This window comes from Amphiura filiformis, chromosome 1, assembly GCF_039555335.1.
Source record: "Amphiura filiformis chromosome 1, Afil_fr2py, whole genome shotgun sequence".
Lineage (NCBI taxonomy): Eukaryota > Metazoa > Echinodermata > Ophiuroidea > Amphilepidida > Amphiuridae > Amphiura > Amphiura filiformis.
Genome location: NC_092628.1, coordinates 95,648,031 through 95,669,026, shown reverse-complemented (window position 1 = coordinate 95,669,026; position 20,996 = coordinate 95,648,031). Strand labels below are relative to the sequence as shown.

At 36.4% G+C, this 20,996-nt stretch overlaps 1 protein-coding gene across 2 annotated transcripts; it reads right to left on the bottom strand.

The window, feature by feature from the left end:
* Positions 1-879: 879 nt before the first annotated feature.
* LOC140158709 (ubiquitin recognition factor in ER-associated degradation protein 1-like) lies at positions 880-20,733 on the bottom strand. Of its 2 annotated transcripts, XM_072181906.1 has the most exons (12): positions 20,644-20,733; positions 15,820-15,940; positions 15,268-15,300; positions 14,846-14,967; positions 13,267-13,397; positions 10,317-10,389; positions 7,639-7,707; positions 4,841-4,909; positions 4,131-4,178; positions 3,703-3,794; positions 3,177-3,261; positions 880-2,306 (listed from the first exon to the last, which is right to left on the bottom strand). In XM_072181906.1, the coding sequence occupies exons 1-12, from the start codon at positions 20,644-20,646 to the stop codon at positions 2,241-2,243; spliced, it is 912 nt and encodes a 303-aa protein (XP_072038007.1). In that variant the 5' UTR covers positions 20,647-20,733; the 3' UTR covers positions 880-2,240. The 2 variants fall into 2 exon arrangements, with proteins under 2 accessions (XP_072038007.1, XP_072037999.1); XM_072181898.1 differs by lacking the exons at positions 15,820-15,940; positions 20,644-20,733 and having other exon boundaries at positions 3,083-3,261; positions 15,268-15,358.
* Positions 20,734-20,996: the final 263 nt, after the last annotated feature.

The following is a 20,996-nucleotide window of genomic DNA, read 5'->3' as shown; positions in this document are numbered from 1 at the left end:
GAGAATTTCTGGTTTTGACACATGGAGCCAGAATTTTGACTTGGATGTTTGTTGCATTGACCTTCAGTAACAGTGCTATAGTCACTCTGATATTTACTGTATGTTTTAGCCCATTTTTTGACCATTTTTGTCAAAGCTTCCCCTTGAAATTTGCCTTTCCCCCTTCCCTATTCAGACAAAGTCCTGGTTATATGCATATTATATAAACTTACATGTAATAAACTACTTCTGCAGGGGCGTGTGATAATTCAGTGTCAATAGAATATATTGACATAAATCAAAAGACAGCCCATGGTTTAGGAAATTTGTGCAAAGTACCCAAGAAATTAGTAGTTTTACATCACAGTACAGTGGTCATCCAAAGTTGTCCATATTGAAATTGGGTAACTTTTGACCTTTGTGTGTCATAAAGTCCAGTTTATACTAGCCCAGAGGTCAAATATCCCCTACTTTGACTGAAATTCTCTGGGTTCTGTATGCAAGTCTACTGGGGAGGCCATTACTACTAGCCTACATGAACAAGCTACTTTCCCTTAAACCTCTGTCCCCAATGGTCCCAGAGTACCAACCACCTCATGTTTTGTGTCTTCTCTCATCTTCTCTTGTCTTCCTTGACGAATAGAAGTTCTGCTAGATTAGCAACAACATAAACGATTACAAATCTTTTCACTTTTTCTCTCCCATTAAGAAACAAACCAAAAGATTGACCAAGTCCTAAAACATAACTACTTTTGTTTTATAGCCAACCCCTCCCTCCCTGTCTGTAATGAAACAGGAAATTGGTCAAAATAACTTCCAATAATAATTGATATGAGAAAGGTAATCAACATTTTTAACCCCTTCTCTTTGTAACAAAACTAGTTTAAGTTCATAGGATTTCATTTGGTTTGTTCCTCATCTATAACAATCCATAAAACACATTACAGTATCTTACATGTGCACAGACATTTTATACACAAATATACAAGTCGTACTTATACTAGGATTTGGTCCATTATTTAAGTCATAACCTGGATATGGTCTCTGTGCCAGAAATGTATTTGCGTATTTGGAAAAGCTTTGCATGAAATTCTTGATTTTTACAGAAAGAATCAAACTTTAAAAATCAAAATCAATTTTAGAAAAAAAAAGACTCTTTTTGCCAAAAATAACACATAAACAAAGATTTTTTTGCACCAAATGCGACCCCTAAACAACTAAGAACCAAAATATGATTTACAAACAGGTTTACCTGTTCAAATAGCTAGAGTAGAAAACACCCATTTTTCTTGCAATAAACTTCTGAAGACCATTAAATGTGTGTTTCATGTGCTTCCACACACAAAAACCACTCCTTTTCATTCTTTTTTTGGTCATGTGTGTACACCTAAAAGCCCAGTGCCTCCTCCCCTGGTATCATGCAATCCAATGTACTTTTTGACAACATTAGCTACAAGTTGAGAGATGTAATGGGAAAAAATAATTGAAATTTACTGACAAACAAATAAGACTATCAAACAAATACACAAATGCTGAAGTAAACTGGAGAGGAAATATGACACATATGTATCTCAACCAAAGAGGTTAGACAAGCAGAGTACTAACTCCATACAGCCTTGTGTGTAATGCTATGGGGAATTTGCCATATTGGATTATCAGTCATGTGATTTTCAGGCAAAGCCCCAAAATTGAATAGCATGAAAAGTATGACAATTACAAGGGTTTGCACATTAAGTGCGTAGGGCACACTATTGGAATCAAAATCAATTAGCCGGACACATGGTTAATCCAGTGCACTATTTACCTTCCAATGACCGACTCTCAAATATGGGCAGAGTCTTAACTCTCTTAGTCTATCCTCTTTGACCTTGATCAAACATAGAATAAAGCAACATGGGCTATTCTAGTTGAAATCCAAACACCTCCTATGGAAGACATGACACTGATCTCCCACGCATGGGTGAAGATTTCAAACGGAGTCACCCATTCAGATAACCATATTTGAAATTTACACTATGTGTGGAAGATTAAGGTCATGTCTTCCATATGGGGTGTATGGATTTCAACTGGAATAGCCCAATACTTCAGCTTTGAAAATATTTAACCTCTTGAATGAAATACTTGTTTCAGAGCAAAATGCTATAATGTATAAAATTGTATTATATATTAAGAAACTTTTGCACAGTAAGCCTAAAGGCAATATGCCTTTAAGTATTTCCTAACAGTATGTACAATTAAATAGGATAGGAACTATACAATTGTCACTTCTTTTTTTGCCGTAATGTTTGTCCAGAACCAGAGAAAGCTTCAAACTTGTCAGCAGGATCCTAAAATGGAGAGAAAAAAGTATAAAGAAAGAGGTCAAGTGTATAAATAAACATTCATTCATTCAATACTCATAGACTGAAACATTCTAAACAATTTAAAGAAAGACATTTATACAAGCAGTCCCAAATAGACTTGTAACATCACATAATGTGAACCATCACATCAAAACCTACCAGTTGTCTTCAGAAATGAAAACTGAGATTTAAACACCAGGATAAAATGCTATTTTTTAGCTGTAAAATGACATCTTACTTGTTGAATTCAGAAACAGAAGAAATGTTTTATGAGGCGAAACAAGCTCAAATTTCTTTTTATTTTCTGTATTTTTTCTCATCTTCTTTCATTGTTACCTACAAATGAAGCCTGCCGACAACTGGCTGGTTTTGATTTGGGTCACATATTATTATCAGGACATTGACAACCACGGAAACATGTTTCAAGTGTTAGATTCTTCACATGCACACATACTCCCACCTCTCCCTCTCCAACACATAACACCCACCCATACCTGACAGATCAGATAATGCATAAAATGTGTACTTTTCAACCTCACTATTCCTGCCATTTGGTGATTAGGGATTAGATCATTTTGAGATACCCAATAATAATATTTAACTACTTTCGCATTTTATACGTCATTTTGTTATCGAAAAATTTGACCCAGTCCAAACTAAAACTTTCTCCCTCGTACTGTCACCCAAAAATATTTGACCTCTCCACAACCTGTTGGTTATGCCCCTACTACCACACTAAGAGTACACCAATGTGTTCTTACCATAGTATTGCCATTTGCTACCACTGGTTTGATACTCCTAATGAATGTGATTGTACCCTACTACCACACTAAGAGTAAACCAATGTGTTCTTACCATAGTATTGCCATTTGCTACCACTGGTTTGATACTCCTAATGAATGTGATTGTGCCCTTCTTGTGCTCATAGTTTGGAATACCTCTGTAACAAAAATACACATCATAATATTAATAGTTGTTTTTAAATCGAAACAAATGTGATGCAATTTAAACAAGATGAAGTCCTTGTTGTTGAAATTACTTGGAGATATATACTGAGGAAGCATAGAGCTTTGTTCATATGAGACAAATTTTAACAAAAAAGTCTTACATTATGGTATTTTACAGTTTACAACACCACCAATACATGAAGGTTCCACAAAGCGCAGCTATGACCCCAGTTTGCTTGCAATATGATTTGACTGTTCATGAGGACAAATCTTAACCAAAACCCTGCTTGACTGACAACTGACTGACAGACACACAACTTGTGATGCAATAAGGTATTTTCCCTTGGACTACCTAATAATGACCACATATAAACGGTAAGTTCTAAAGAACCAAATGGATTAACATTACTTTGTCCACATTGTATGTACATTACCTTTTTGGCAAGTCTGAACTGAGAGGAACAGGTTTAGCATCTACATTCTTCTTCTGTTTACCATCTAGCCTGTAACCTGCACCCTGGAAATACTGAAAAGGAGAGTAAAACCACATAAAGATCATTATCATTATGTACACAGTGTACACATAGAATAATAAAGACATTGATTAGAATGTTCCATGCCTGTGCCCTCTAAGCGTACTTGAATTCGGCTGATGCTGGTACAGCATTCGGACCTGCCAACATCGCTCATCTGAGCATAAATGGAGCGGTCAACTTGTCAGCGCTTATGTGTGAACGCTCGCTACACTGCAATGCACCGGAGTCTAACATCAATACAGATTGAGCTAACTTGACTGATTTACATGCACTAAATCATCTTTTTTTCCATCTGGGGCATATTGATAATGCCAACACAAACTTACCATGAATTGATTTGTGTCTATATACTCAGCATCATCTACTTGCATGCTCTGTGGAAAGAAGATGACAGCTTTCTGGTGAGTAATGCATTCATTGTTATTACTTTAGTATGATTAATTTATGGATTACAATGGTCCTTGTATTGTATAGGTGGTAAGCGAGTTTTAGTCCACAAGCACAACCACAGTTTTAGACATTACTCCATATGCCAAAGTACAGGTATTGGTAAGGAGCCAGTATAATCCTACATGGAGATTTGGTCAGATGATTCATAACCTAGGGTACAAGTACCTGTTTGCATATGAGCTACACTACAAATCTGGGATTAGAACTACTTTCACTAAACCTATGTAAAGTTTAATCTTCCCCAAGAAAAGTCATATTACAAATCTGGTTGAAAGTCTTGAATACAGCTTGCTGATGTTTGAAAAAGACATATTAATTTGTACTAGTCAAGGGCGTTCTGTTATATAATATTTACAGTAAACCTTTGACGAGCATGTACTACCGTGATGTTGCAAAGTCAGAGCTAACAACGCATATGGCACAAAGTTCATTCATAAATTTCCACTCAGCAACAGCAGATCGCCTCAGCAGCCAATCAGAGACAAGTGTGTTTCAACGTAGTAAATATGTGATGTACGCTTAAAATACGCTCTCATCAAAGGTTTACTGCAAAATATTATAGTGTTTAGTTAGTGAATAAGCCTACCTCTGGTTCTTGCTCTTGTGGCCTAGGCCTTCCTGGTTCCACATACCCTACTGGAGGTGCAAACTCAACCTGCAATGACAACACATTCATAGTTTGCAGTTTAACAAAATATGTGACACAGTTAAACACACAGAGTCACTTTTCCAACAGTATCAATTTTAGGACCAATTACTTAATTTGGTTTTATTAGAAATAAACAAAAATTATTTGCCCCGAAAAGGATCCCTTCACTTTGACCTGGAAAGGATGCAACTGGATACTTTGTTCTGAAAATGTTGTCCTATATTTTGTAATAGCAGTGATCTTGAAATCAGACAGGTCCCTCTCAAACCCAATGCCATTGAAAATCATTTAAGGGCTTACAATGTACCTCAACACCATCCTGTTTGACTGACAAGTTGTCTAAAAGAGTCCTTCAAACTTTCACTTTCATGAACCTTTCCCCTCCCCTTAGTCTGTCATTACTGATATTACTGCTAAGACAAAGTTTATACTTTGAAATTTCAGTTCCCATTTATGAAAGGCCAGAATTTTAGACCAGGCACTCAAATCTTCATGTGAGTGCAAGAATATCCAATATAAGAGTTGACTATCTGCTTTATGTAAAATGCATTCTTTGTGCAGCGCATTGTAAGTCATTAATATTCTGTATTGAACTCCGGGTGCAATAACCCATTCCAAATTGTTATTTTGACATTGGGATATTCCAGTAGAAATCCATACACCCCTATTGAGTGCATGATCTTAATCTTACACACAGGGAGTGTGAATTTCAAATGTGGTTATCTGAATGAGCAACTCCATTTGAAATCTACACTCCCTGTATGAAATATTAAGGGGGTACTACACCCCTGACCTATTTTTTTGCCTATTTTTGCATTTTTCTCAAAAATTATAGTGCATAGGGGACAAGTAAGATATGTATATTATAGGGACAAGGACTACAACTACTACACTGGAATGTTTATTTCACCACAGGCAACAGTTGTGGAGTTACAGTCAAAAATGAGGGAAAACCAATATTTGATCAATAAATCAATAACTACTTGCTTCGAGTTGCTGAATTTTCAGTACAGTAGTTGTAGTCCTTGCCCTTATAATATGCATATCTTACTTGTCACCAATGTGCTATAATTTTTGAGAAAAATGCAAAAATAGGCACAAAATTGGCCAGGGGTGTAGTACCCCCTTAAGGGTTTTCCGTCGTCACCCGATTCGACTCGACTATTGCGCCTCTTTTCAACGCGTGCATACTCCGCGTCGTGCTCGGTGTTGCGTTGCAGACATCGCAGAGAACGATGCGTGTTGTGCGTGTCAATGCTATTTTTGCGACCGGCGATAACCAGGGCCACAAAATAAAGAAAACAATGTTTGCTGAGCGCAAGAAAGGTGGCCGCTTAAATATAACATGTAGGCCTACAAACCAAATTTTGCCATCGTGCTTCCACTGATAACGGACCTAAGCATGCTAAGTAGGCCTATGCCTATAATAATTGTAGGCCTATTATAGTCAAACACTTTCGGCCATGGTGTCAAACGCTTCGCTTTAACATGTTTAATAAATCCTCTTTTTGGTCGATCGAGTCAGGTGAACATGGTGAAAGCTGAAAATTCCTCACTTTGAGTAATTTGATAACTCTTTGGTCCAATATCTTTGCAGATTGCAGAATGAGAGTCTTTCTTACACCCGTTTATGACCAAAATACACCAAATTAGTAAGAATATTAAGGCATGAAGTCTTAATAATCGACATCATTAGAATAATTGTTCCTATTATGGTAACTTCTTAGGTAACTTTTTTACAGTGAAAACTTTCCTGCGTAAACAGACAATTCCTTTTTTTTTTCATATGCGTAAACCAACGCTTATCCGGCATCAGATCGCTAGCGTGTATACCAGCGTTAGTACGCACCAAAATATCCATGTACGCAATTAACTACGCATGGTGTCGCAGAAAAAATGCATTTTTGACCTATTTTGGTCAATTTACGCGAAAACAAGGTCCGGTACCCCCAATTTTTTTTTGCGCGATTTACAGAGATTTTTCTTTTTCATAACATATATAAAATTTTAAATTTTTTTTTCTACAACGCAAAAGGTTGTCTATTTTAAGAAAATTGCTGATTTTGCCATTGAAGTGTACAGAGATTTTTGGCAATGTACACCTCTTTTAAAACGGCTGTAGCTCAAAAGTGAGGTCCGGCACCCCCTGTTTTTTTTTACTGATTTATTATCTACACATATTAATGTACAAAATATGTCAATTTTAAAAAATTTGATCGATAGGTTTAGTTACGACGGTAAACCCGTAAGGTCAAATTTTCCATGGATTTCAACTGGACTAGCTCAATGGTGGCTACATGTAGTACTGAACACACATAAGACATTTTTACACTAACACAACAAAAAAAAAGTTTGCTGAAGATTTTGCCTGATTTTCTGAGATGCTTACAGCACATGCTTATCAGAATTGGCATGGTTTTTATACACTGCGCACAAAAAGTATCTATACACTTGAAAAAAAAACCATAATTTTTAAATGAAATAATAATATTTGGTACATTTTTTCCAGTTCTTTTTCATGTCTTCTTTAAAATGTGACCTACACCCATCTACATGTTTGCAACTTTGCTTATAGAGGTCACAGCAGATTGTTAAAAGAGGTATCAAAATCTGCAAAATGATAAGATATTACGTACATAAATATACCAAATTATAGATTAATTTTAGTATTATGGGCTCTTTTACAAATGTAAAGATACTTTTTGTGTGAAGTGTACAAGAAAGATATTACTTACATTCATGTCACATTCTATAATGCACACAGCATCAGAAGGCTTGGTTTCTAATACCTGTAATTCATATATCTGTAAACAACAACATTTAAATTATATACAGTCTTTATTTTCTATTCCAAATGATAGCACAGTGCTAGTTTTTCACAAGATATTACTTCGCAAAAATAACTGAATAATAGTCATTTTGTTATGACCTAGCTAAGAATATTTGCCGGGAACATTGGATCTTTTCTAAAATTTTCAAATTACAAAGATACCTTTGAAGTTTGAATTCCTTTCAAAAATCTTTTCCCAAAAATGTATACTTGCATATACTTATCTTCTTAAAAGTTATAGTAAAAATAAAGTTTAACTAGACTTAGCTGTGGTCTAAGACCACGAACACAGCCGTGTTGTGACCCTTTAATGACCTTTGACCCCAAAATATATGAAAACGCTCATAGACATTGGCTAATGTCAACGCATGTGTGCACGTGGTATCACTTTGCCATGTTACTTGTGGCAGAAGGGGCATTTTGAAGGTTTTTCGTCTTAGACCGGAAGTGACCCCTTAATGACATTTGACCCCAAATAAAAAAATACCACATATGAATTGGGTAACCACAAGTCATGTGTGAACATACAGTTACTGTTAGGCCAAAAAAAAAAGTGTTTGTTTGCCCAGACATGGGGTACAAAGGAGTGGGTCGGTAGGTCGATTTCCTTTTTTTTTTTTTTTTTTTTTACATCTGTAGGCCTACATGTGTTGCAGCAAGTGGGGTAAGAGAAAATATATACACCAATCCAAGAAGCGTTTACTCTATTTGGCCTCTATTGACGGAACCACATATGTACCAGTGCAGGAGATTTAATTTGTTCAATCAATTCATGATCGTGTATTGAAACTCACTGTTGTGTACAATTCTGTATAGCACACTAACAAGTAATTGATGGAACCCCCGACCTTCGAACACCGCAGTTTGACATTATAGGGACACCTTAGTAATGGCCTAGTCAGATTGGTGTATAAGACATTCAGCCTTACATTTTGTACTTGTGTGTATTTAATATAAACTTGAATGTATTTCAACCTTGTCATATAAAGTTTAATCTTCTCAAGGCAACAAAATCTTGATAAAGATTCAGCATAAATTCAGTATAAATGCATGTCTTTTGCAAGGGTGACGGGCTGGAAGCCTGTCATACAAAATCCCAGACCATACATGTACTTGACATCATTGGTTCTCTATATTGATGTTGATTGATGATAAAATATTGGTGGGGAGGGCTAAATGGGAAGAATGAAAGCTGTGATTGCCTGGAATATTAACTTTCAAGTGTCATTTGGCATATTTATAGGAAAAAAACATCCTTTTCTTTATTTTTATATCATTGTAAAAAAAAAAAAAAAAAAAAAAGTGTATGATGTTTTTGATTTTTGGGTCGGTCGTGTCTGGGCAAACAAACACTTTTTTTTTTTGGCCTTATATGTTTTCCTTAGCAAATAAAAAATTTTGAAGGTTTTTGGTTTTATACCGAAGTGACCCCTTAATGACCTTTGACCCCAAATCTGTGTACACCCCATAGACACTGGGTAATAACAATGCATGTGTGCAAGTGGCGTCACTGTCCTACAGAATCTGTGGAAGAAGATGCATTTTAAAGGTATTTCGTTTTATACAGGAAGTGACCCCTTAATGAGATTTGACCCCAAATAAAAAATACCACATATACATTGGGTGACTGCAGATCACGTGTGAACATACCGTTACTGTCCCATGTTTTACTTAGCTAATAAACATTTTTGAAGGTATTTCGTTTTATACCGGAAGTGACCCCTTAATGACCTTTGACCCCAAATCTGTGTACACCCCATAGACACTGGGTAATAACAATGCATGTGTGCAAGTAACGTCTCTGTCCCACATAATTTGTGGAAGAAGATGCATTTTAAAGGTATTTCTTTTTATACCGGAAGTGACCCCTTAATGAGCTTTGACCTCAAATAAAAAAAATACCACATATACATTGGGTGACTGCGGATCATATGTGAACATACCGTTACTATGCAATGTTTTACTTAGCTAATAAAATTTTTGAAGGTTTTTCGTTTTTATACCGAAGTGACCCCTTAATGACCTTTGACCCCAAATCTGTGTACACCACATAGACACTGGGTAATAACAATTCATGTGTGCAAGTAGCATCGCTGTCATACGTAAGTTGTGGGAGAAGATGCATTTTTAGTTGAAATCACGTTTTTGACCCCTATGACCCCTGCGTGACCTTTGACCCCACAAGTTTCACGTGACATGTAGGGGCACGGTCAATGATCATTGTGACCAAGTTAGGTCAAAATCGATGTAAGCGTGTGAGTGCTAGAGCAAATGTAATGGTTGACAGAAGAAAGAAAGAAAGAAGAACCTGTAAGAAAAAAGACACAGCCGTGACTAACGTCACGGCTGTGTAAAAACACAATCCTGCATGCATTCTAACAAATAGAGAACATTAGTTACTTTAGTATATCATTCCTTATATCATATGCCCGACTTTGAGTCAAGTGACCACATTAAAATTGTATTTTCAAAATTCTAGTACAAACTCTTGGTGATCAAAATGCTAAAAATGCATGTACTTGATGTGAATGCACTTTGTTTTTCATCAAAAATTCAAAAATCAACTTGATTTGATCTACTTACCCTATCGTTATACTTTATTGCAATCATGTCATTCTTGGTTAGACACGCAAATCCACGCAGTATGTTTTCTAATCTGAGGTAACAAAATTAAGGATCATAGAAATTCTGTAACAGGGGTAGAGAGTGACATAACAATCTGGGTGGCAAACATAGGATAATGTGCACTTGTTGAAACTCACATATCTTTATTATCTATTTATTTGATACGCCAATCAGTTCCACTTGAGAGAGGGATGTAGGTTTTACCCCATAGACATTGTGTGTGTTGATGCCTCAGCACCCCTCTCACTCAAGTGGACCTCATAGACATTGTATGTGTTGATGCCTCAGCACCCCTCTCACTCAAGTGGACCTCATAGACATTGTGTGTGTTGATACCTCAGCACCCCTCTCACTCAAGTGGACCTCATAGACATTGTGTGTGTTGATGCCTCAGCACCCCTCTCACTCAAGTGGACCTCATAGACATTGTGTGTTGATTCCTCAATACCCCTCTCACTCAAGTGGACCCCATAGACATTGTGTGTGTTGATGCCTCAACACTCCTCTCACTCAAGTGGACCCCAGAGACATTGTGTGTTGATGCCTCAGCACCCCTCTCACTCAAGTAGACCCCAGAGACATTGTGTGTGTTGATGTCTCAAAACCCCTCTCACTCAAGTGGACCCCATAGACATTGTGTATGTTGATGTCTCAACACCCCTCTCACTCAAGTGGACCCCATAGACATTGTGTGTGTTGATGCCTCAACACCCCTCTCACTCAAGTGCACCCCAGAGACATTGTGTGTGTTGATGCCTCAGCACCCCTCTCACTCAAGTGGACCCCATAGAAATTGTGTGTTGAGGGTTCATACCACTAAATCCGCCTGTGAAGCGGTTTCCGGTAAAAGTTTATCACGACTATAGTCCCAACTTTGCATTAAAATTTTGCAAAATCGGTACAATATTAACAATTTTAGTGTTGCAAATCGTGTTTTGCTAGAACTTGTGAATGTGATCTCTACTAATTTGAACAGAAAACGCGAAAATTTGAGTGATGTTTACGATGATGAGCGCATGAACACACGAGGTCAAAACGCGGTTAGCAGTCGGACGTAAACACAGGAAAATCGAGCCTTTTTATATAGCGCTCTTTTTCTCAAAAAGTAGACCTAAAATATGGTGTCATATTCAGATATGTTATGCAGAATTTTGTTCTGATTAAGATGATATCAAATATATATTTCAAAGTAAGACATAACTCGACTTATAGCCTAAAACGTGACCCCTATTTTGCACGTAAAGTCTATGGAAAGCTATTTTGTGGCATGTACCCTTGATGCCTCAACACCCCTCTCACTCAAGTGCACCCCATAGACACTGTGTGTGTGTTGGTGCCTCAACATCCCTCTCACTAAGTGCACCCCATAGACATTGTGTGTTGATGCATCAACACCCCTCTCACTCAAGTGCACCCCATAGATCTTATTTGTTGGTTTAGAGCTTACCTGACAGGCAGACGTCAACGAGTTGTTGTGGATGGTACTTACTCTGACTGGCTGCCTGTGGTTTCCGGTGTCCCGCAGGGATCCATCTTGGGTCCCTCCTCTTTGTGTTATATATCAATGACTTGCCCAGTGTTGCCAAGAATACCAAAGTTGCCCTTTTGCTGATGATGCTAAATGTTTTTGAATATTGACAGTTTAAATGATTGCCAATTGCTCCAGAATGATCTCAATGCACTTGTTGATTGGAGCAGCACCTGGGAGTTAAATTTTCATCCCTCCAAGTGTCAAGTTATTTCGGTCACCAGAAAACGAAAACCATTTCATTTTGACTATTTCATGAACAACATTAAACTTAGTTCTGTTAAATCCATTAAAGATCTTGGTATTGAAATATCTTCGAAACTAGACTGGAATACTCATATCAACAATGTAGTCAAAAAGTGCAATAGAAAATTGGGTCTGATTAAGCGCACTGTAGGTTTTAACGCACCTGTGAAAGTCACCAAAGCCCTGTATCTAGCCCTGATCAGGAGTGATCTTGAGTTTGGTAGCTGCCTCTGGAGTGGTACCTCCAGACACAATGTTGAGTGCCTGGAAGGTGTCCAGAGGCGAGCTACCAAATTCATTATGCACTATCCTGATCTGGACTATCGGGAGCGCTTGTGCCAATTGAACTTGCTCCCTCTTACAATGCGTAGGGAACAGCTTGACCTTTCATTGTTTTTTAAGTGTATTACAGGTGTGTATGACCTGGACATTGACAAATATGTCAGATTTTGCAACTCTGGGTCTGGACAAGGGCATCCCACCACTAGATCATCTACTGCTCCTCTTCTTCTTAAGGTTCCTTTTTGTAGGACTGAGGCATTCAAGTCATCTTTTTTCAACCGCATTGTATCTTTGTGGAATCGGCTTCCTCCTAGTACTAGGTCTTCTTTATCTTTTTCTATTTTTAAAACTAATGCGGTTCTTTTTTTAAACTCAAAATTTGATTCAAATTTCAAGCCAACAGTACGTGCACATGGTTTTCTTCATGTAGCTGCACTATGTGCAGGTCTACTTAAAGGGGGGAGGGGACTGGGCATGGGCGGCTTATTTTTGGTCTTGAGGTGGGATGGTCTTAGAGGTGATACGCACCTGTTCGTCCCATTCTCTGCACTGGTATTAATTCGTATTTTAAACATGTATATTATTGTTATCTTTTCAGAATGTATTTTGCTATTTTATATTTAACTGTTATTATGATATTGTGCAATCTCCAGTGTATAGAGTCTAATAAATAAAAAAATAAATAAATAAATAAATAGACATTGTGTGTGTTGATGCATCAACACCCCTCTCACTCAAGTGCACCTCATAGACACTGTGTATTGATGCCTCAACACCCAATAAAGTTTAACCGGTTGGTGTTTCAAAACTAAGCATTGACCAGGTACATTATTACAAAATCACAAAGGATACACAGCTTTAGGATTTGAGATGTCTAGAAACTCTGTAGACTGTGGTTGAAACTTTGAGTATGATGCTACTTGTAGACTAGTACTTTCAACTTGTAGTAAATCACCTTCTTGTAACAGTAAATTCTGCATCATCTGTAGAGTGAAGATAAATAATGCATGGATTTAGGTAATGGATACATACTATACATAATGTGTGTGTGTCACGCAAGTGGTACATAACATGTGTGTCTGCCTGCATGGTAAACTTATAAATTGTAGCTATCAAAGATATGACACATTTGCAAATTAGGTATTTTGGGGTATCAAAAAATATTTGATTTAAGAAGTAAGAAATCAAGGGGGATGCATGTATAACCTTCATTCTCAAGCCCTACCCTCACAATTGTCTAAAACAGAATTGCATAATACTTATATCTGTCAACTTTGAATGTGATACAAGAATAAATAATATGTGATGTAATCAAGCAAAATCAGTCGGAACTTGGAAATATTGATTTTGAGATATAGCCAAACAAAGGAAATATTTCCCTTTGTTTCCTGTTGTATTGGAAACTCTTTGATTGCTCATATCTTTGGAACTGGTTTTTCAATTTCAATTGGGTTTACTGCAAAATCCAAATTGCAAATGCTTTTAACTATCCTATAAGAAGCTGAAAATTTAATATTTCTGCTTTAGAGTGGCAAAATATAAAATATTTTAATCATTTTCATCATGCTTGAGACAGTACAACGTACCAAACTGCACAATTCAACAAATTATGTGCTGTGTTGGCCTCTCCCAGGGTTGTACTCCTAAGTCACACAATGCTAGTTGCAAGCATCAATACAAAAGGTGCAGAATTGTGACCCGGCAGCACAAACGAGCCGTAAATTCCCTAAATTGTATTCTGAGTTATGGTGTAAAATGTGTACGAAGGTCGTATTCATCGGTCACTTAAACCGGCGCGACATCTGTCTTATTTTGTTAGTCACAACACCAATCAATAATCCTATTATTGAAGTGGATAATAAGCTTCTACCTTAGATGGCTATAGAACTTTTTATAGCTCTGGTCTTTGTTGGCTTTTGCTAAATCCTTTTCAAGTGGTGGGTTACCAGGCATTGTATTTTGTATAGGTATGCATAACCAACAATTAACAATGAGAGAACCTTCTTAAACCTCGTTGACTTGGGGATGATTTGAAATGACCGCCAATTATGACTGTTTGATATTTATTGCCAACAATGTGGAAAAAGAGACACACATAGAAACGAAAAAAACTATAATTTTGTTGAAGGAGCAAAGTTTAACTAACCATAACTCCGCTTCTGGATATCGTTTGAAGTCAAATGATATACCATTTTTAAGTTTATGATGTTTATTTTTAAACACGAAATAAAACAAAATTGACCGGGGAGGAATTTACGGCTCATTCGCCGTGGGACGGTCACAATTAGAAAATATTGCACAGAAATAAACTGTCAAGTATTAAAACAGACATATGGTATAGATAAAAGCTTCATATTACAGAATAATTTCCACATGATTGTTAAACACTCAACTGATTACATATCCTGTGAAGACCAAACCCCAAACTTACCCAGTATGGCAGATATACTTTGCCTTCATCTGCTACAAATTCTAATACACCACAATGGCTCATTCTGTCTGTCTTCTTGTTTGTTAGTTTAAACAGCATAGGATAGACAATGTTAAGGCGAGCTGAAAGAAAAGTTATTTGGCATGTTAGAAAAAGCACACCAGGTGGACATAATTATTTTCACATAGGCCAATTAAACTTTACCAGAATTTCTTGGTCCTGTTTGAAAAAAGCTCTTTCCAGAAGCACAGATGTACTTTTAAAACAAATAGTCCTTTGCAACAGAATTTCACAAATTACAATATGAAGTGTTTTATGCATTTTAGAAAGCTCTTATCATAATGAATTTTTGATAATTTGAACCCAATTTTTTAAATGCATGCCTAAATACAATTCATGTCTTTGCACAATATTATACTTACTGAGTTGATCTAAGGCTGAAGGTGGCATGATAACTGTAAAGAAAAATAAACCAGATACACATTTTAGCAGATTCTTTCCGAATGGTGTCAAAGTGGGTGGCACAGTGACTTTAAAAAAAAAAAATATTGATACAATTGTCAAAAATGTTAAACAAAGGCCTAAAAACTAAACAATTCCAGAGACCAGAGGGTGGGTGGCTGGGTGCAGCTGACACCCCTCCTTGGCTGCACATAAGAGATATACATCAACTTTTGAACACATTTTAAGATATACATGTACACCAACTAAAATAATAATACAGTTTTGTTTCTTGTAGTCAGCTGAGAAAGTCAGGACTGAGAATGTTCAGGATTTTTTTTAATGCTTTATGAAAAAAACTTTTAATCAAAAATCATTATCTATTTAATCATTATTTGAATGTCTTTCAGACAACTTTATGGCTGACTTCAAACCTTGAAATTGTCTCCTGATTATCAGTGGAACAGTAGGGTTGTAAACCAAAATATATGAACTGGTTAAAGGGAGAATCTTGTCCTTCTTTGAATGTCAACTTACTTTTCCTCCTCTATCAACATCTTGCCTGTCAGTGCCAGCCAACATAGACACAGAATAACATCTGTACTGAGTTTTGAACTGGTTGGGAAACTGCCCACCGAATGCTCCAAAACCAAACTGGAAAAATGTAATAAGTGGAAAAATTACATGATTACATTCATGGTTGCATATTGCACATTATGCAACTTCTGGAAGAACATGTCCTCAATTTAACGTTTGAGATAATTTGTAGTTACTACAACTATGTACATGCTTGATCTAGTTGATGTTGCACATGAGCAGTATGTGTACTACTACTGGTATTCAATGATCTAGCACTAATGCAGAACGCATTCGGCGTTAGCGACAGTGAGCAAACATGGCCTTAGTCCACCACATTCTTTTAAATTGTAATCTTTTTGGGTAAAACACAACACAGAACAGTATTATACAATTATATGACATAGGGCCGGACCTTACATTTGTAATTATTAAAACAATGTGAAATTATCACTGGCTCAACTTTCTTGTCATTGCATTGCAATTGCATCAGCCATTGTCCATATTAAATAAGACCAATATTATGGGGAGCAGATTACACCAAATTAGTGTTTTATGACCTTTGACATTATTTTTTCGCAAGCGACAAGTCTTTCAATTTGCGCGAGTGTCCTTGAATATGCTTCGGTGGTCATAAAAGGATTCAAAAGATAACCTCTGCCTCAATAATCCCAAGCTATTGTATGAAACTGTTCCCCAAGAGGATGTATCATAAGAACTTCTTAATGATAGTCACTCAAGATTATAATGACCAATCGATAAATGCCCGAGTATCATTGAAGACTGAGTTCCGCAGTCTACAACTGCATGGTTCGTATAGTAAAACAAGCTCAACAGTATCTCGGAAGGTGCAGGTTGAACATGCTGAAGGGCCTATATTGTACATGTATGCAAGTTTGACATAATAAATATTGTCATGATTGTAATAAAGAAGGCGATCTTTACCTTTAGACCACCCTCCTTCGCTATAGGGATTAAATAAAGATTGTTTGATGGAATGAAAGGCATGTTTACAAAGCTAAAAGAATGTTTAACCCGCTTAAACATTCTTTTACCTTAAAACTTTAACCATGATGCGAAAAAGTTTAATTTGATAAATTAGTAATGTTAAGGTGGTACTACACCCCTTGATAAATTTGTGACTATTTTTGCATTTTTCTCAAAAAAATAATATGTAACAAATGTTATGTATATTATAGGGGCAAGGAATCCAGTTACTACACTGGAATTTCAGTGACTCAAGACAAGCGGTATGTTATTTATGATAAGAAAAGAGGTACCGGTAGAATGTACCCCATTTCTTAACATATGCAATGAACCACTTGTCCTGAATCACTGAAATTTCAGTGAAGTAATTGGATTCCTTGCCCCTATAATATAAAGCCTCCATTTCTCCGTTTTACAAAATCAAAATTCTGTTTTGCAATTTTGCCATTTTCTGTGTTTTTCCGTTTTACTCATAAATCCCTATAAAAACACCTTACAAAGCAAAATGACAACATGAACTTGTTAGTTATTTGTCCTACCTTACTGAAGCCAACCTTCAACATCGCCATTGAAGTATAACAAATCGCACATGGCATGCATTCAGTCAATCACTACTGAAAGCGCACACTCCGTGATCCAGTTTCAGCCAGTTCACTGCTAATTATATGCGCCACGAGGTCATACGTAAAGGACGGTACGCTCGCACAGTAAACCAGTACAGCACATGTACAATGTACATGTACAGTGTAGTACACAGTGTAGTGTTTGCGGTCATGAGCTGTCATGATCGACCTGGCCCAGTTATTTTTCAACCATGTGATGCATAGGGGTGTTATTTTCGGTAATTTTGTGCCCGGTACCAGCGCATTTTTGGCGGTAACCGGGCACCGAAATTGCCAAAAAAATTTAAAAAAAAAAAAAAAAAAAAATTAAAATTTTTTTTTCAAAGTTTTTTTCGGTTTTGTAGTGTCTCTGGACCTAGACCTAAATGCTAGGATCATGGTTGACCTAAAAAAAAAAAAAATGAATTTTGCACATTGTTTTGTGTTTTTAATCTGAAAATTGATACATAGTTTTCATGTCATACTCTATTAATGATATCAAAATGCATTCAAATTCAATGCATTTTGATATCATTAATAGAGTATGACATGAAAACTATGTATCAATTTTCAGATTAAAAACACAAAATAATGTGCAAAATTCAATTTTTTTAAATTTTTTTTTTAGGTCAACCATGATCCTAGCATTTAGGTCTAGGTCCAGAGACACTACAAAACCAAAAATAACTTTGAAAAAAAATTTAAAAAAACAAAACTTTTTTTTTTTTTTTTTAAATTTGGTACCTGGCAGGGAATTTCCTGCCGGGTAATAGGATTATCGGGCGGGACTCGAATTCCCGGGACTCACTCACACCCTTAGTGATGCAACATCAACAGCGCACATGTACTGAGACAAGGGGTTGTATTGGGTGATTTAAAGTGAGTTGTTATGCTTGGAAATTGTATTTTTTAGTTCAGCTATTTCATGTTTGACAAATTTTTGGATAGTTTTAAATATTTTTTAAAGAAAATTCTTACTTTTCTGTGAATTTTAAGCTTACTTTTTCAGAATTTTTCATTTTTGATTTTCCGTGCTCAAATTCCAATTTCCGTGATTTTTTCCCGTTTTCCGTATCGCGGAGGAATGGAGGCTTTACTATAATATACAGTGTGTAGTTATTTTTTGAAAAAAATTGAAAATAAGTCACATAATTTATCAGGCCATCAGGGGATGTAGTACCACAGGCTTATTTAGCTCGGGTGGTCTAAAAGAAAAGAAAAGATCGCCATAAAGACATATGTGAGATACCGGTAGTTAATATCAGAGATGCCAGTCAGTTTCACTCAAAAAACCTGAAAAACCTGAAAAGGCATGTGTGGATGCAGGCCAAAACTGAGACGAATATTCGTCTCAGAGCCAAAAGCCCCATCTCTGTAATATGGATATATTATGGTGAAACTCAACACAAGGAGGTATAATAGTAATCTTGGTGTGTACTGTGTAGAACTAGCCCCGTTCCACAAACCGTGATGCCTCTCGAATAGTGAGCGAAGCGAGCACCGAGCATAGCGAGGGAACTAGAAGGAGAGAGAAGGAGAGAGTTATATCATTCATATTACATGTATGCTCATTCATCATTCATATTCATGAGCATGTGGTTAAACCTTCCTGAGGCATAATTAGGAATATTAAGGCCTATTGTTTCAACAATCTGATAGTAGGATACAAGACGTAGGCTTATACTAGGCTAAAAAGGTCTTACGCATGCGCGGTGGTGTTCTTGAAATCATCTAGAAACACTTCATTCGCTGGTATCGTTTCAGGCGGTCTTACTGAAGGTGGTCCGACTAATCTTGCATCAAATGCTTTTGCACGTAACTATCGTGTGCAAATTTGAAACTCGAGTTCTCGAAATAGATGATCTTCTTCTTCTTCCTATATATATATAGACGTGCATACCTCAAATTGAGTACCGTACCGGGTATTGTCGCACAGGCTTAACGTGCAGTTTTTTACCTATGCACGAACCTGGAACCTAGGATTGATTGCAGATATCAGAACCGGGGATGGTCCCCCTTCTCTTTTCGAATAGCTCTGACACTTAACGTGCACAGGGTTTGACTCTTCCTGTACATGGGACCAACGGCTTTACGCGACTTCCGAATCACTGACGAAGCACATACACTACCTATATCTGCACGCACATGCTAAGTGTATGGGGGCTAAGGCTGGCATTTTCGGTCGGGTAAACGGGTACCCGCCCGAGATTACATTACCCGGGTAGGAAATACCCTCCCCGGGTACCCGAAATTCAAAAAAAAAAAAAAAAAAAAAAGTTTTTTATTTTTTCAGTTTTGTAGTGTCCCTGGACCTAGACCTAAATGCTAGGATCATTCATGGTTGACCTAAAAAAAAAAAAAAAAAAAAAAAAAAAAAAAATTCAAGATATTTTGTTATTTTTTAATATGAAAATTGATAATTTGTATTCATGTCATAGTCTATTAATGATTTCAAAATGCATTCAAATTCAATACATTTTGAAATCATTAATAGACTATGACATGAATACAAATTATCAATTTTCATATAAAAATAACAAAATATCTTGAAATTTTTTTTTTTTTTTTTTTTTTTTAGGTCAACCATGAATGATCCTGGCATTTAGGTCTAGGTCCAGAGACACTACAAAACCGAAAAAATAAAACTAAAAAAAAAAAAAAAAAAAATTTTTTTTTTTTTGTATTTGGTACCCGGTTACCCGCCCTGAAAATTGCGGCGGGTACCCGGGTACAAAATTACCCGAAAATGCCAGGCCTAATGGGGGCGAGAAGAAATTCTTCAATTAAATTCTGAAATTAAATAACTGAACTTAATTGATGGATTCCCGACCACATATAGAATAGGAACTTTTTGGGAGGGAAGAGAATTTTCACCCAGGGCTCCGACCAACCCTCGACCTCGTTGATCGTATCTCCTGGCCGGCAGCGCAACGCCTTCATGTTATTCATGTATTTCATGATTTTGAAATCAATCATGAAATCATTTCATGATTTTTAAACCTCATTAATTAAATAGACAATCCACATCATCATGACATATGTTAATATGCATGTATGATTCATGACGTACATTTATTTAATTTTACAATTCATGTTATGCAGCATGCTAAATAATTATGTTATCTGAAACTAATCAACAATATTAGCCATAAGGAATTTAAGAAATGAGTCAATGATGTGTTGCATTTTTACCATCTTTTTAGTGCCGCAGTTCGTGATCTTCAACTGTGGTATATTCTGCAAAGAAATAAACTTCCTATGTAAAGAAATCAGCTGTTCGCTTGCAATGTTTTTGTTAACTCATTAATTTCCGGTTTTTCTAGACTACCTTAATTTTCCCTAAAATGACATTAATTCTGAACATTTATTATTGCAAAATCCTCTTTCAATCGTCATACATCACTTTCACCATATTGTAAAATACTTAGTTTCTATAAATTGTCAAAGAAAATTAGTTTTAGAAGTATTTCATTCAATTTTATCAGGTTATACTTTAGTTGCAAAAACTTTTGAAGGAATAAACACAAGTAAACCATGATCTCTAT

Bases quoted from the DNA above. Each gene is read 5' to 3' on its own strand.
- LOC140158709 (XM_072181906.1), bottom strand. The intron at 15,301-15,819 runs GTTGACATTCAA...TTTTCTTTACAG, and splicing joins TGATAGAGGAGGAAAAGTAA to TTATCATGCCACCTTCAGCC. The intron at 2,307-3,176 runs GTAAGAACACAT...TCTCCATTTTAG, and splicing joins TAGCAAATGGCAATACTATG to GATCCTGCTGACAAGTTTGA.